A 12,141-nucleotide genomic window follows, 5' to 3' on the forward strand; every position below is an offset into this window, starting at 1 on the left:
AGAAATACTAGTATCTGTCTGTCTGTCTCTCCATCTAATTATCCATCTATACATGGCAGCTTCATTATTTCTCCGGGCAGCAAAAAACTGACCAGTATTGTTGAGCAGAGATGATCAGTTGATTGATATAATAGCTGATTAATCGTTTGAGTTATTTTATAACATTCACTGGCATCAGCTTCTCAGATGTGAATATTTCCCACATTTGCCACAATAACAACCGCATTTCTGAGTTGGGCCCAGATCTCCTCTCCCAGCATCGATGACAGGTTGACAAGCATAACAGAAAGTGTACAACCTTTTAATCTTGTCATGGAAAGGAATCCACAAGCAAAGAGATTCTGTGCTCACAAACAGTGTCTACTAACAGGCATTGCAAAGACTGATCTTTTTTTTTTTTCCAAAATAACATTTACAAGCCACACATTCTCAAAGTCTGGTCAATCATTTCGTACAGCATGAAGGAAAATTAAAAAAAATGAAAATTAAAAGTGGGGCCAAACAATACTGACAAGTAACCTCAATTGCGTTAAATATTACAAATGAGACAAGTAGGGTTTTTTAGCATATAAGAATGTGTTCTCAATGTCTGTAATTGAAAACAACATTTCAACGACACGCAAATTCATTTACAGCCTCGAATCTGGATCCTGACTTACAAGAAAAACCTGATCCCCGTATGGCTGCATTAGGATTCATACTTATTTGTAATAGGTTACATTTTTTTCTGTTTTGTAATCACAGTCCCAAAGCAAACAAAGAAAGCTTCATCTCCTGTTGTATAAAACGCAAAGCTGCATAAGCTAAAAGGTTGTAGAAAGAAAGCGCACTTGAAGCATTTAGTATGAGATGCCAAGTTCAAAAGTCACACCAGTTTTTTACTTTTCAAATCATTGACAGCTGACTTTTTTTTAAAAAAGGCAGAGATTCAAAAACACACACATTTAATGATCTCCAGTGTTTCCAAAGTTCCCAGATATTCACAATTAAAAAAATGAAAATATAACTGCATTTTGTTTAAAATGGAGGCTGGATAAAACTGGAATTATACCTATCTATAAGAAGGTGAGTTATATGATCGCCAGTTCAATTTTACTCTTGTGGAAGCCAGTTGGTTTCCCTCTTCCAGGAGGTTAAAGGTCACTCAACTAAGCCACACTGAGCTGGTGTTTTAGTGTCTTGGTAATGGACAGAGGAGGCTTTAGGCAAGGTTCTCTCCTAATGATCAGCACCACCTGACAAAAAGTCCCAAAAAAGTTTGTTACATCAGAAAAAAAAATTGTAAAAATATTGAAGGCATCTTGGTTGTTAGGCCTCAGAGTTAACACACACACACACACACACACACACACGTAAAGAACAAAATGAAGCAACATGCACCCACATGCTGTACACATTCACGAATAAATCTATGCAGACATGAATTAATACATAGGCATTACACGTGAATTTGCAGTTACACACATACAAAACAAATGTAATCTTGCCCATTAAAAACCAGTAGAAACAGACCACTTCTGGAAACATTCTGGACGTAGACAAATCGTTCTTAATTCTTCAACATCTTTAATTAATCAACATTTAATTAAGTCAACAACTTAGGTCTTTTGTAATCAAGTAAAGGATTATTTTAAAAACAGACCTGCTGATGAAAAACACTAAAAAATACAAATCTGTTTTTCCAAAACTTTGCAATGAACCAAGAACTCACCATTTTCCGTCTTGTTTCCGTCACATTCTTGTCACATCATTTAAAATTATAGCTTTATCACAATTTTCCTCATTGACTTTCTAAACAGTTTAAAAAGCCCAGACTGAACGCCGAACACAGTGTCTTTACAAACAGAAATCTGGCTCATATTTGTTGAGATCTTAAACCTCTGTGGCTGATTGGAGGTTAAACTACATGGAAAAACAGCAGTTACTTTGCACAAGAAAGTGTTATAAAAATAGTTTTCCCTGCTATGTTGTCTTGGTCCCTCCCGCATTGTCTCACTCACAAATCGTGTTAGTTTAGATAGATGATAGAAAACTTTTTATAAATTTTAATTTGAAATGTTTTTTAGTTCCCCATTTTAAAAAAATCATTTTGGGTCCTGAACCAGAGTTGACAACGCCATCAGAGAAGTCACTCAGGAGTTTCAGAGTTCGTCATCATCACTGCTATCCCAAGACGCGAGGTTTGGAGATCTCCAAGGGAGGAGCTTGTGCTTCTGTCAGGATTCCTCTCCGACCTCCTGGTTGATAACATGGTGGTATCCCCGGTTGCTGGTTGGCTCTTTCCTCCAACAAATAACCCCGAGGAGCAGGACGATGAGGAGAAAGATCAAACAGCCGGACACGGCCAGACTGATGATCACCTCTGAAGACAGAGAGATAAAATAAAGGAAAGGACAGCTGGGGAGAGAAATAGAGGGGACGAAGGAAGGATGGAGGGAACTCTTTGTGTGTGTGTGAAAAGCTCACCTTTATGTCTCCCTTCTGAAGGCACCTGACACTCTTTGTCCCTGTCATCTGAAATAGAAAGCTTTGTAATTCTCACAAAGTCCTCCAGGGGGCAGTGAAGGGAGCAGCCTGGTAGCTGTAGCGGGTACGGATCCATTTTGCTGTCATTCCGGTAAAACATGGATACAGAAAGGGAGCTGGAGGCGGAGAGAGGAAAAACAAGTTAGGTTTTAAAGGCTAATGTCCACCATCAGATATTGACTGTGTTACACGTGCACAGTCAACATCAGTGAAATCCTAACTGAAGAAGATAAACTGACTGATTCTGAGCCTTCAATATTTTAAAAACATTTTTAAATCAGTTGACGCATAAGTGTTTTTATTTTTGATACAACTGAATCCGGTTGTGTTCATTTCAAAGTAAAAGTCTACTTTTTTTCCATTTCCTTCTGGTATTAGCTCTACAATATTACATAGAGTCTGTGTGTGCCAATATTATGCTTGAGTAAGTGACTAAAGCATACTCTGTGTGTGTGTGTGTGTGTGTGTGTGTGTGTGTGTGTGTGTGTGTGTGTGTGTGTGTGTGTTTTACCCATTGTCATCCCTGTGCAGCTCAAATATTTGACAGGAAGCATATGGTGGCTGTCTTCCATTGAACACCATCAAGCTAGCCTGAAGAGCTGCTACAGTGGTGTCATGCTGTGGAACAGGAACCCGAACGAATGAACACACACACACACACACACACACACATTAGATAAGAAGAACAATACCACTCTCATGCCTGTACACGAAAAGATACGGGAAGTAGCGGGTTAGTTTAGCTTAGCTTAGCACAAACACTGGAAACAGGGCCAACAACAGCTAACAAACAAAACCCACCTACCAGTAATTCAAACAGTCTTTCTTATGTCAGTAATCCTAATATTAGTATTTCAACTTGCTCACCGCTGACAGCATCATCATTTTGAGTCGCTGCTTCGGGTCTGGGGCAGCCATCTTGGAAAGATTCTTCACTATTTCACTCAACAAGATACCTGGAAGACAGGGAGCAATTCCCCATTTACTCCTGTATTTAAAGGGTAAGTCTGGTGATATTATATAGTTATTGTCAACAAATCCCATGTCTCTTTAAAGAATGAACTTTTCTTTCATGAGTTCCACGCACATACCTCCCTGCAAACGGCTCTTCTCCTGTTGTTTGTAGACCCCAAATATGACCTGTAAAAATCAGGCATCAAACCATAATTACATTACAATACCTATATCTCCAAAACAGCATTAGACCATCATGAATCAACAAAAAAACTTAAATAAAAACCAAGATTCTGTTGCTGCTTTTACCTGAAACCCAAAGTCTTTGAGCACTCTGAGCTTCTCCATCACATCAGGAGTCAACCAGTCAGGAGCTGACATATTGTGAAGGGACTGAACACACACAGACACATACAAACATTATGAAAACCAGAAAAAAGACTACAAGAAGAATTTCTAAAAAAAAAAAAAAAAGGCCTGCAAGCTTTAATTAAGCTGTAATTAAGTTGACAAACTGTCCTTTTGTTTGTGTCAGCACTTTCTCAGCAGCTCTGCCTTCACCTCCTTCTCTCTGCAGCCATGTCTCACATTGCTGCTTAATTATTCTGTGCCTGTACTCAGTGACCCTGCTGTCCCTGTTACAAAGCCTGTTATAAGGAGGGAATGTTGCCGGGGGGAGGGGGTTGTTGTTCTGGCATTAAGCCGGCAGGAGGTGGTCACAGAGCTGGATCGACGTCTGTGTAAAAAGGAGAGCCAGCATGTCTGGACAGATGCGGATGCTGTTGTGTTACACGTCATAAATCTGATTCCTGAACACTGGCGTGTTTTCTAAAATGACACACAGGGGCAGGATCATAGACTGTATATAAAAATGGACGTCGACGCCGGCTCCAGAAAATGAAGCCAATGCGGAAGTGCCATAAACCCTCATTCTATCGAATGACCACCAGGGGGCGACACCACTGGTTGCAAAAAGAAGTCCAATTGTATGGAAGTCTATGAGAAAATGACCCTACTTCTCATTTGGTTTATGACCCCAGTAAACGTTTTCATAACGAGTTTACGGTCTCAATCGCTAGTTTCAAGTCTTCTTCAATACAACATGATATTCATTTTTTAAATTATAGTCCCATTTAATTTAAAATAGACGATAAAGTAGGGTATGCATTGGGGCTAACGTATGATTGACACATTTTGGCTTGTCAATCTAGAGTAGTCCCTTTTAACTATTAACTATTAAAAGTACTTTAACACTTCGTAATAAAGTTTACTTCGACTTATGGAAAATGACTTCGGATTCAGCAGGGCTGCGTAGCCGAAAGATTGATGCTGTTGTCAGGTTGACAGTTTAGGTGGGCGGGCATAGTGACCTCAGCTCTCAAGTCAGCCCCACCCCTCGCTCCTACTCAGCTCCACCCTCCTCTCCAAATATGGTTTCTTCTGGTTTCAAAAAATCAAGATGGCGGCGGCCAAATTGCAAACTCGAGGCTTCAAAACGGCAATTCGCAAACCAATGGGTGACGTCACGGTGGGTTGCCACTTGGGCAGGATATGGCGGCTTTGTTTTGTTTAGTGTAAACAAGCAATGGCAGCATAATGACGCGTCTTAACAGCAGTGGAGCGGGATCTCTTTGTAAAGGGGGATGTAATTCTAGATTCTAATGTTGGTATTTTTATTCATTGATAGTAATAAATTAGAACACTGATATGCTTTGGCGCATGTGGCTTACTGAAAGCAGTGACTGTGTGAACTAGCCAGGACAGATTTGAGTTTCACAGTCCTGTCCCTCAAACAGTGTATTTGCCCGAACGTCCATGTGTTCCTCTACACTGCTGAGGCCAGTAGAGTCATGAGACTAAAAACCAACACTCGTGAGATTTGGTCAGTTACAGATTAGCCCATCAAAAGTTTCAAAGTTGAGTCAAAATTCAAACAGCTTGTCTCTCAAAGGCAAAGTGAGTAGTAAACCAGAAAGCTATGACTCAAACCTGAGAGCATGAGTTCAGTAAGATACCGAGAAGTAAGATACTGTTGACACAGTAAGATACTGTTGACACAGTATCTAACTGGAAACATATTCAAACTATGACACAAACCCCTGACAAACATAGAAACATAAAAAACAGAATTTTATGGACAGAATGTAGAAAATAGATTTGAATAATTTATGTATAGTTCATAAACCTCACCTCACAGTAGAGTGTGTCATACACACTCCAGACTGATTCCACACTGGTCTTATTCAGTCCTGTTTTATTCCTCACCAGCTCTATGATGTCCTGGAGAGTGGAACACACAAAGCTCTGTAAGCACATTCACAAATCTGTATCGCTTTTGAAATTTCACTCATTTTTATTGATATAGCTCTTCACTCATTTCTTTATTGTGTGTGATTCACACCAACCAGGAAATATGTCTGACAAGCTACCAAATGTTTTTTTTTAAATTAAATATAATAAAATAAAAACAAAAAATATATTTCAAATAAAAAATACTTCACATTATGTAAAAAATAAAATGACAAATTCCACAATTTCTTGGTTCATTTAACATTTTGATTTTATCTTCTCTAACTTTCACCTCACTACATTATGGTGTAGATGTGCTAGACAAAGTAACTCTGCCAAAAACAGTCAATGAAGGTATTTATAGTTGAAAAAAATCACAATCAAGCTAAAAAAATCCATCATGTGTAATGTCTGTGTAACTGTAAAATAAACACTTTTTTATGTCATATAACCTCTACGGAAATATAATAGACTGAAGACATGACTTCAGTGTCCTCAAAGAAAAGAAAAGAAAAGAAAAGAAAAGAAAAGATAGAAAATAGAAAAGAAGAGAAAAGAAAAAGAAAAAAGAGAAAAGAAGAGAAAGGAAAAGAAAGAACAGAAAAGAAAAAATGTACCTGGTATGTAGTGGTGACATTAATAAATTCCTGTGTGTGTTCAGTGTCATTCATCAACTGTTTGTAGCGAGGACAGTCTCCCAGAGGAAATGAGAGAAGCTAAAAAAAAAAAAAAAAAGAGACAAAGTTCAGATTAAGTGCTTTGAATCACTTTCTGCTCAGTACACTGATCAAACCCACTCATGTACATACCCTCTCTTCACTCTGTGGCACTGTGTGCACAGGTATGGGCTGCCACCTCAGGTTGGGATTGAAGACCTGCTGACCACTGGGGGGATAGAGACCTGGAGGGCGACAGGAGTCAGAATAATAGACACTGTTATAGTGAGTCCTGCAAAGTAAAGTAGTACTAGTGGACAAAAGAGAAGCAGGAGGAGGACGAGGAGTTAACTGATGCTCAGACCTGCCAGGTTGGCCTCAGCGCTCATCAGGGTGCGATCATAGTCTGTGCTGCGAACTGAGATCTGAGGGCAAAGGAACTGCAAGTGAGTGGTCAACTTTATTTACAAACTGTAGCATGTTCACCACAGCCTTGACATAGATAGCATTAAATATACTAAGAGTTTGAAGAGAGGCACCAATAACAGACTATGGTCTCTTCATATACAAGTGCAAGCACTGGATAATTAGCTGCAAAGACATAGAGGGCTCCTACTGAGGTCCTCCCACTAGAAAACACCTCAATCTTCCATCATGTTCCAGGAATCCCTGCAGTGGTAGGAACTTTGTATGACACCAACATGGCAGTTGGCCCCTTCTCCTAAATATTAATGAACATCTGTGTGTAAAGGTTTTGGTGAGGGGTCATGTGATCTGAGAGTGAAGATGACAGTCCGTCTCTCACCTCATGTCTGTCATAGGATTCGTTGAGGAATCCTGTGTATCGACTCCTCAGAAACTGGCCCAGCTCAAAGTGCTGCCTCATCCCCTCCTGAAAAGAAACACACAAACATCCAACTGACATTACACCACTGATTGCAGTTCATCTTTAAGACTGGTCTATGGTTGTGCAGTACAGATAATATGTGCAAGATTGATTAAAATAGCAGTTTAGTGTTTCCTGAGGTGTGAAGCAATGTGTAGGTCTCTTATGCAATTCACACATGTCTTACATGAGAACTGTGCAGATCAGTTGATCCATGTGCAACACTAAGTAGTTTGAGAGTTGAGTGTCATTTCAAGTGACACTTAGTAATAAATACAATGAGACCGAACAGACCTCCACAGATTTTAATCATATTATAAACTCCTAGTAAATCAAGAACTGTACACATCGGCATAATAACCTCTTTTACAGTTGATTGGTGTACAATACTGAGCATTTTGAAATTTGACCTGAATACAGGTGCTCTGTTATAAATACTATGGGACTGAATGGGCTTCCATAGACTTTAATGAGAGATGAAATGATGAGATGAACTCAATTGTCCCAGAAGAGGTAAATTTGACTTTGGCAAATAGAACCAACGCGCTGCCATTTTTCATCATAACATTGAACATATAAGACCAACAATACAGTGCAGAGAGGATGGACACAACAGACACAACAGACAGTCTGCATTGTTATGAACACAGTCCCAACTTGCCACAGAGTAGCGTATCCCGCCCTCATGCACAATCCCAGTACCACCCCTACAGCCCAACACACAGTAGCCTGATAGGCAGGTTCAAAAATTGCACAGTCCCATAGCCTTACGTTCAAGTACATGCACATGTAGTTCAACGTTTGCCAGGCATCTCATGCCCTGAGTAACAAATTTAAATAACTATTGTAAATAAAAGCACTAACCAAGCATTTAAAATAGATTTTAAAAAATGATAATGAAGTATATAAATAATATTAATAGGCTTGGGCAATATGACAAATTTAATATTTCTATACAGTTCATCCCAAATATTATGATATATGATATTATCACGAGGATGGGGTATTTTATATTTTCTTTTATCTATTTATTATTTCTTCTGTTTTTCTTTTCTATTATTATATTCTATTATATTCTATATTATCAAATATCACCCACTCCCAAATATTAACGACAGGAGTCGTTGCAACTCATCACATGATCCTATGGACACTTGATTAGTGTGTAATAATAAAGATTTTACTGTAGGTACACTGCACAGTGGCTAAGGTTGACATGCTATGAGAGTATTATGGGATTGTTATTTATAACGTGTAACAATTCATAGCTCCATTCTATAAAGAAGATCACTATCTATACAGATGTATTTTACACAGGTGAGGTCAGCCAAGTTGTACCTGTGATAACTGTCCAAAGCCTTGTGGCCAGGCGCTCTCTTGGTGCGGGTCAGTAGGATAGGCTTTGACTGGTGATCTGTCACCATGCCGAAACAGCTGAAGGGGAGAGAGGGGAGACATCTGGTAACACAGCACTAACGACACACATTGTACAACTGTAACAAGAACACTTTCTCTTTGGCATGAGAAAATGTATCACTAGTATTTTTTATTATCCTATAAATTGAAACTGGGTAAAAGAATTTGTGTGCTGCCACACAAACACAACAGAGGGAAAACATTTTTCAAATAAGACTTGCAGAATGTTGCACAATTTGACAACTTTCACTATTTTATCATGTGACTTTTGTTTGACTTTACAAGGAAACTTAAAAGCCCAATTCCCCACTGCTTAAGAGTGTATATCTGTACTGCTATAACTGATGTTGCTTATTGTTCTGCCTTTATTACATAAAACTTTTGTAAACACCACCTTGAGAACACATTGAAGTCAAAACATTCATCCTACTTTTACTATTTGTCACTGGTTTGTTATAAAATCCAGTCAGTTGATAGTAAAGATCACGCCAAGTGTTTGTCAGACACTGTAATGTCATCCATCCAGAGAGCTCTGTGATACAACATGGATTAACATGATTAAGAACTGCAGTACAAGTATCTCCAGAAACTAAAATAAGAAGTCAAAAAGCCTTTAGAAATATGAGATGTAACTTAAAACAGAGGTAGGATACCAAAGAAACACAGCCAAATCACACTGTGCAGGACAAACATCACTACATACTCACCCCTACTGCTACTACTATTGTTGTCATGGGTTGAAAGTAGTCAATTCAGTCTTGTTACTCAATGCCACCACCAGCTGCCTTTTCAGGCAGAACAGTTTCAAGTTTCAGTCTTTGAGTCATTAAAGGTTGGTATGGGTTTCTGGTTTTCCGGTGTGAAGAGCACACATGACTGATCTGATCTGAAATAACTGAAAAAGTGTGTAAACTCTATTTTGAGGGTGGATAATCCCTTTACAACTCCTAATCTTATCTGCTCTACAATCCATTAATGGCTATCTTGCAGGCAGCTAGGTAACGGTTTCCACGAATGAGTGCAATAATAGGAAGTAGCATTAAGCTTAGCTACCTTAATAGCACCAACAGTCACCGAAAAAAAAAATCATATGGGTTAATCTAAACTGACCTGCTGGTCTGACCTTCCCCTCAGCAGCATAATTTAACGCTCTGACATGCAAGATTGTTGATGTCATGGTTAACACAGGAAAAGATGAGTGTGTATAAAGCTATTTCAATTCTCACTTCAGTGGCAGATTCCATGTCTCTGCTAAAAAAAGGAACCTAACCTGCTCATCCTAAAGCCAGGGTGGATTTAGAAAAATAACATGATATTTGATAAATAATCAAAATTTATAGGATGCTCTTATAAGTATCGGTTCAATTTTACAAAATAATTAAAGTGGAGAAAGTATTCAATGTTGCTGTAGTTCTTAAACTTTGTCATTGCAAGATATTTGCTCTAAAGCAATCACGCTGTTTATGTTCACAACTTCCCACTCTGTTCTCCACGGAATGAAGCAAGGACTTTGCTACAACTCTAACATCACCATCATACTTTGCACAGGAAATAATGAAATTCACTGGCCTTCACTTAACTGTTAGTTAAATGCAATTTGGCAAAAAAAGCTATGGTTTTACTATATGTGAACCAGAGAGGACCAACCAACCTTTCCACTCCCCCAAAAGCTGCAAAAACCATTTAAAATAATTGCATTAAATATTTTTAATAGTAGGAGATAAACTGTATCATCTTGGAGTAACAAAATGATAACTTCTGTATCCTTGACTACTCTTCCCTGAAGCAAGCTGGCACTGCTGGTGAGCTGCAAACAGTTGCAGGGCAAGGCAGCTGCATCTGCAAATTCAAGTGCTTCCTTAATATGAGCTTTTGTTCCGTGCTTGAAATCAATGGACTTTTCGACATGGCCCAATCATTTTCAATTTGACCGGCTCTGCCTCAGAGATTAGATATGCCTCTAGGAATATCAGCATTTAGATAATAAAAATTAGGCTAGTTATACCAAAGTGTAGATTGGTGTCTGTATTGTTAAAAACAGCTGACTGTCACCTGACAGGATATGTGTATGACCATTCTAAAAAATGACAATGGCTGTTGTTGTAGCTTAATTCAAACATCAATAATCTAGGTTTCAGGTCAGACAGGTAAGGCCTATTTACGCAGAGTTGTCTCCATGTTTGCCAGGAATAACATTAATATGGAAGTTCAGAAAACCCCAAATTATTTTATTTCAGTTCAAGTGTCAGCCGATCACTTGAGTTCCTCTTATGATCTTTTGGAAAAACTATCCATGGTGGTGCAAGACTCGCCTTGACTTTAATGCATGTTCAAATTCAAAGATACTCATTCAAAGTTGGATTGTATTCTCTGTTTTTTTTTGTTTGTTTTTTTTAATAAAATGTCCATTTTAACCACGGGTTAACCTGTTACTCTTCTGAGGCAATGCATTACTAACGAGTAGCGTGAACCCAACACAACAATATCCTTTTAAAAAAAATACGGGTTGCTAGGTAGATTTTTAATATGCCAATTTACTAGAAGACCCCACTGATTTCTGACTGACTTAATTCTTGTTCAATGCAATAAAGATGTTTACTGATAATCAAAGAAAACTAAAACCTCCTAAATTTTGAAAGTAGTTCTGTTCGCGTCTTTATAATCCAAAGAGAAACGAGACAAGTCACTGCAGAGTTAAACACAGCCTCCGCAACGTTTTACCGGATAGTGATAATACTCACCACAGTCACATAAACTAGTGTTTTTCCTGATGCAGCTTGCCCACAGACAGACCCCACCGTTAAAAGAAAGAGCACCGCGTCGGGGAGCATGTTTTCGCCTGTTTACTCGAAGAGCTAATGTATGGCTAACTACGGATAGCTGTCTGTTACTTCCCTGGTCTCATGTCACAGCTATGTCAAGTCAGCTCTAGTTAGCGGAAGTTAAACCATAAAATGCAGCCGCTAAGTTTAACAAAAAAACTTGCAACACCTAATGCTTAAAGTTTTCTAAGGGCGGTGTGTACGCTATTATTTTTAAAGCGTATACCTAGTTTTCACCAAAAATTGCCCTTTTCATTTGTGAAAAATGACATTAATTTCTTAGCGCGTATTTTATTTTGAAATGAATACTGTATTAGGAAACTGACTTGATACAAACAGGGAAAACGGAAGTGATGGAACAAACCAATCCGTGTGCGTCCTTCATAAGGCATCCGCGTGAACTAACGTCGCATTTATTGTTAGACAGTCAAAATGACCACATAATGACTCGTAATGACTAAAAATTAAGACACAACTACAACTACAAAAAGATGCAACGGGACAAGAAACACGGACAACCACTAGGAGACGGAAAACGATTTAAAAGAGACACATGACTTCAGAGACACCCATGACCACAGTGGCTGCGAAG

At 38.7% G+C, this 12,141-nt stretch overlaps 1 protein-coding gene across 2 annotated transcripts; it reads right to left on the reverse strand.

Moving 5' to 3' along the window:
* Nucleotides 1–280: 280 nt before the first annotated feature.
* Nucleotides 281–11,652, reverse strand: acp2 (acid phosphatase 2, lysosomal). 2 transcript variants are annotated; one of them, XM_071464981.1, is made up of 13 exons: nucleotides 11,469–11,652; nucleotides 8,650–8,745; nucleotides 7,231–7,317; nucleotides 6,790–6,850; nucleotides 6,579–6,670; nucleotides 6,387–6,485; nucleotides 5,671–5,760; nucleotides 3,790–3,873; nucleotides 3,618–3,666; nucleotides 3,394–3,482; nucleotides 3,038–3,144; nucleotides 2,467–2,642; nucleotides 281–2,362 (listed from the first exon to the last, which is right to left on the reverse strand). In XM_071464981.1, exons 1-13 carry the CDS (start codon nucleotides 11,556–11,558, stop codon nucleotides 2,217–2,219), a joined length of 1,266 nt encoding a protein of 421 aa, XP_071321082.1. In that variant the 5' UTR covers nucleotides 11,559–11,652; the 3' UTR covers nucleotides 281–2,216. The 2 variants fall into 2 exon arrangements, with proteins under 2 accessions (XP_071321082.1, XP_071321083.1); XM_071464982.1 differs by having other exon boundaries at nucleotides 2,270–2,397.
* Between the last annotated feature and the right edge of the window lie 489 nt (nucleotides 11,653–12,141).

This window comes from Trachinotus anak, unplaced genomic scaffold (assembly GCF_046630095.1).
Source record: "Trachinotus anak isolate AG129_WGS33_773 ecotype Australia unplaced genomic scaffold, CSIRO_AGI_Tana_v1 ptg000026l, whole genome shotgun sequence".
In the NCBI taxonomy this organism is placed as follows: domain Eukaryota; kingdom Metazoa; phylum Chordata; class Actinopteri; order Carangiformes; family Carangidae; genus Trachinotus; species Trachinotus anak.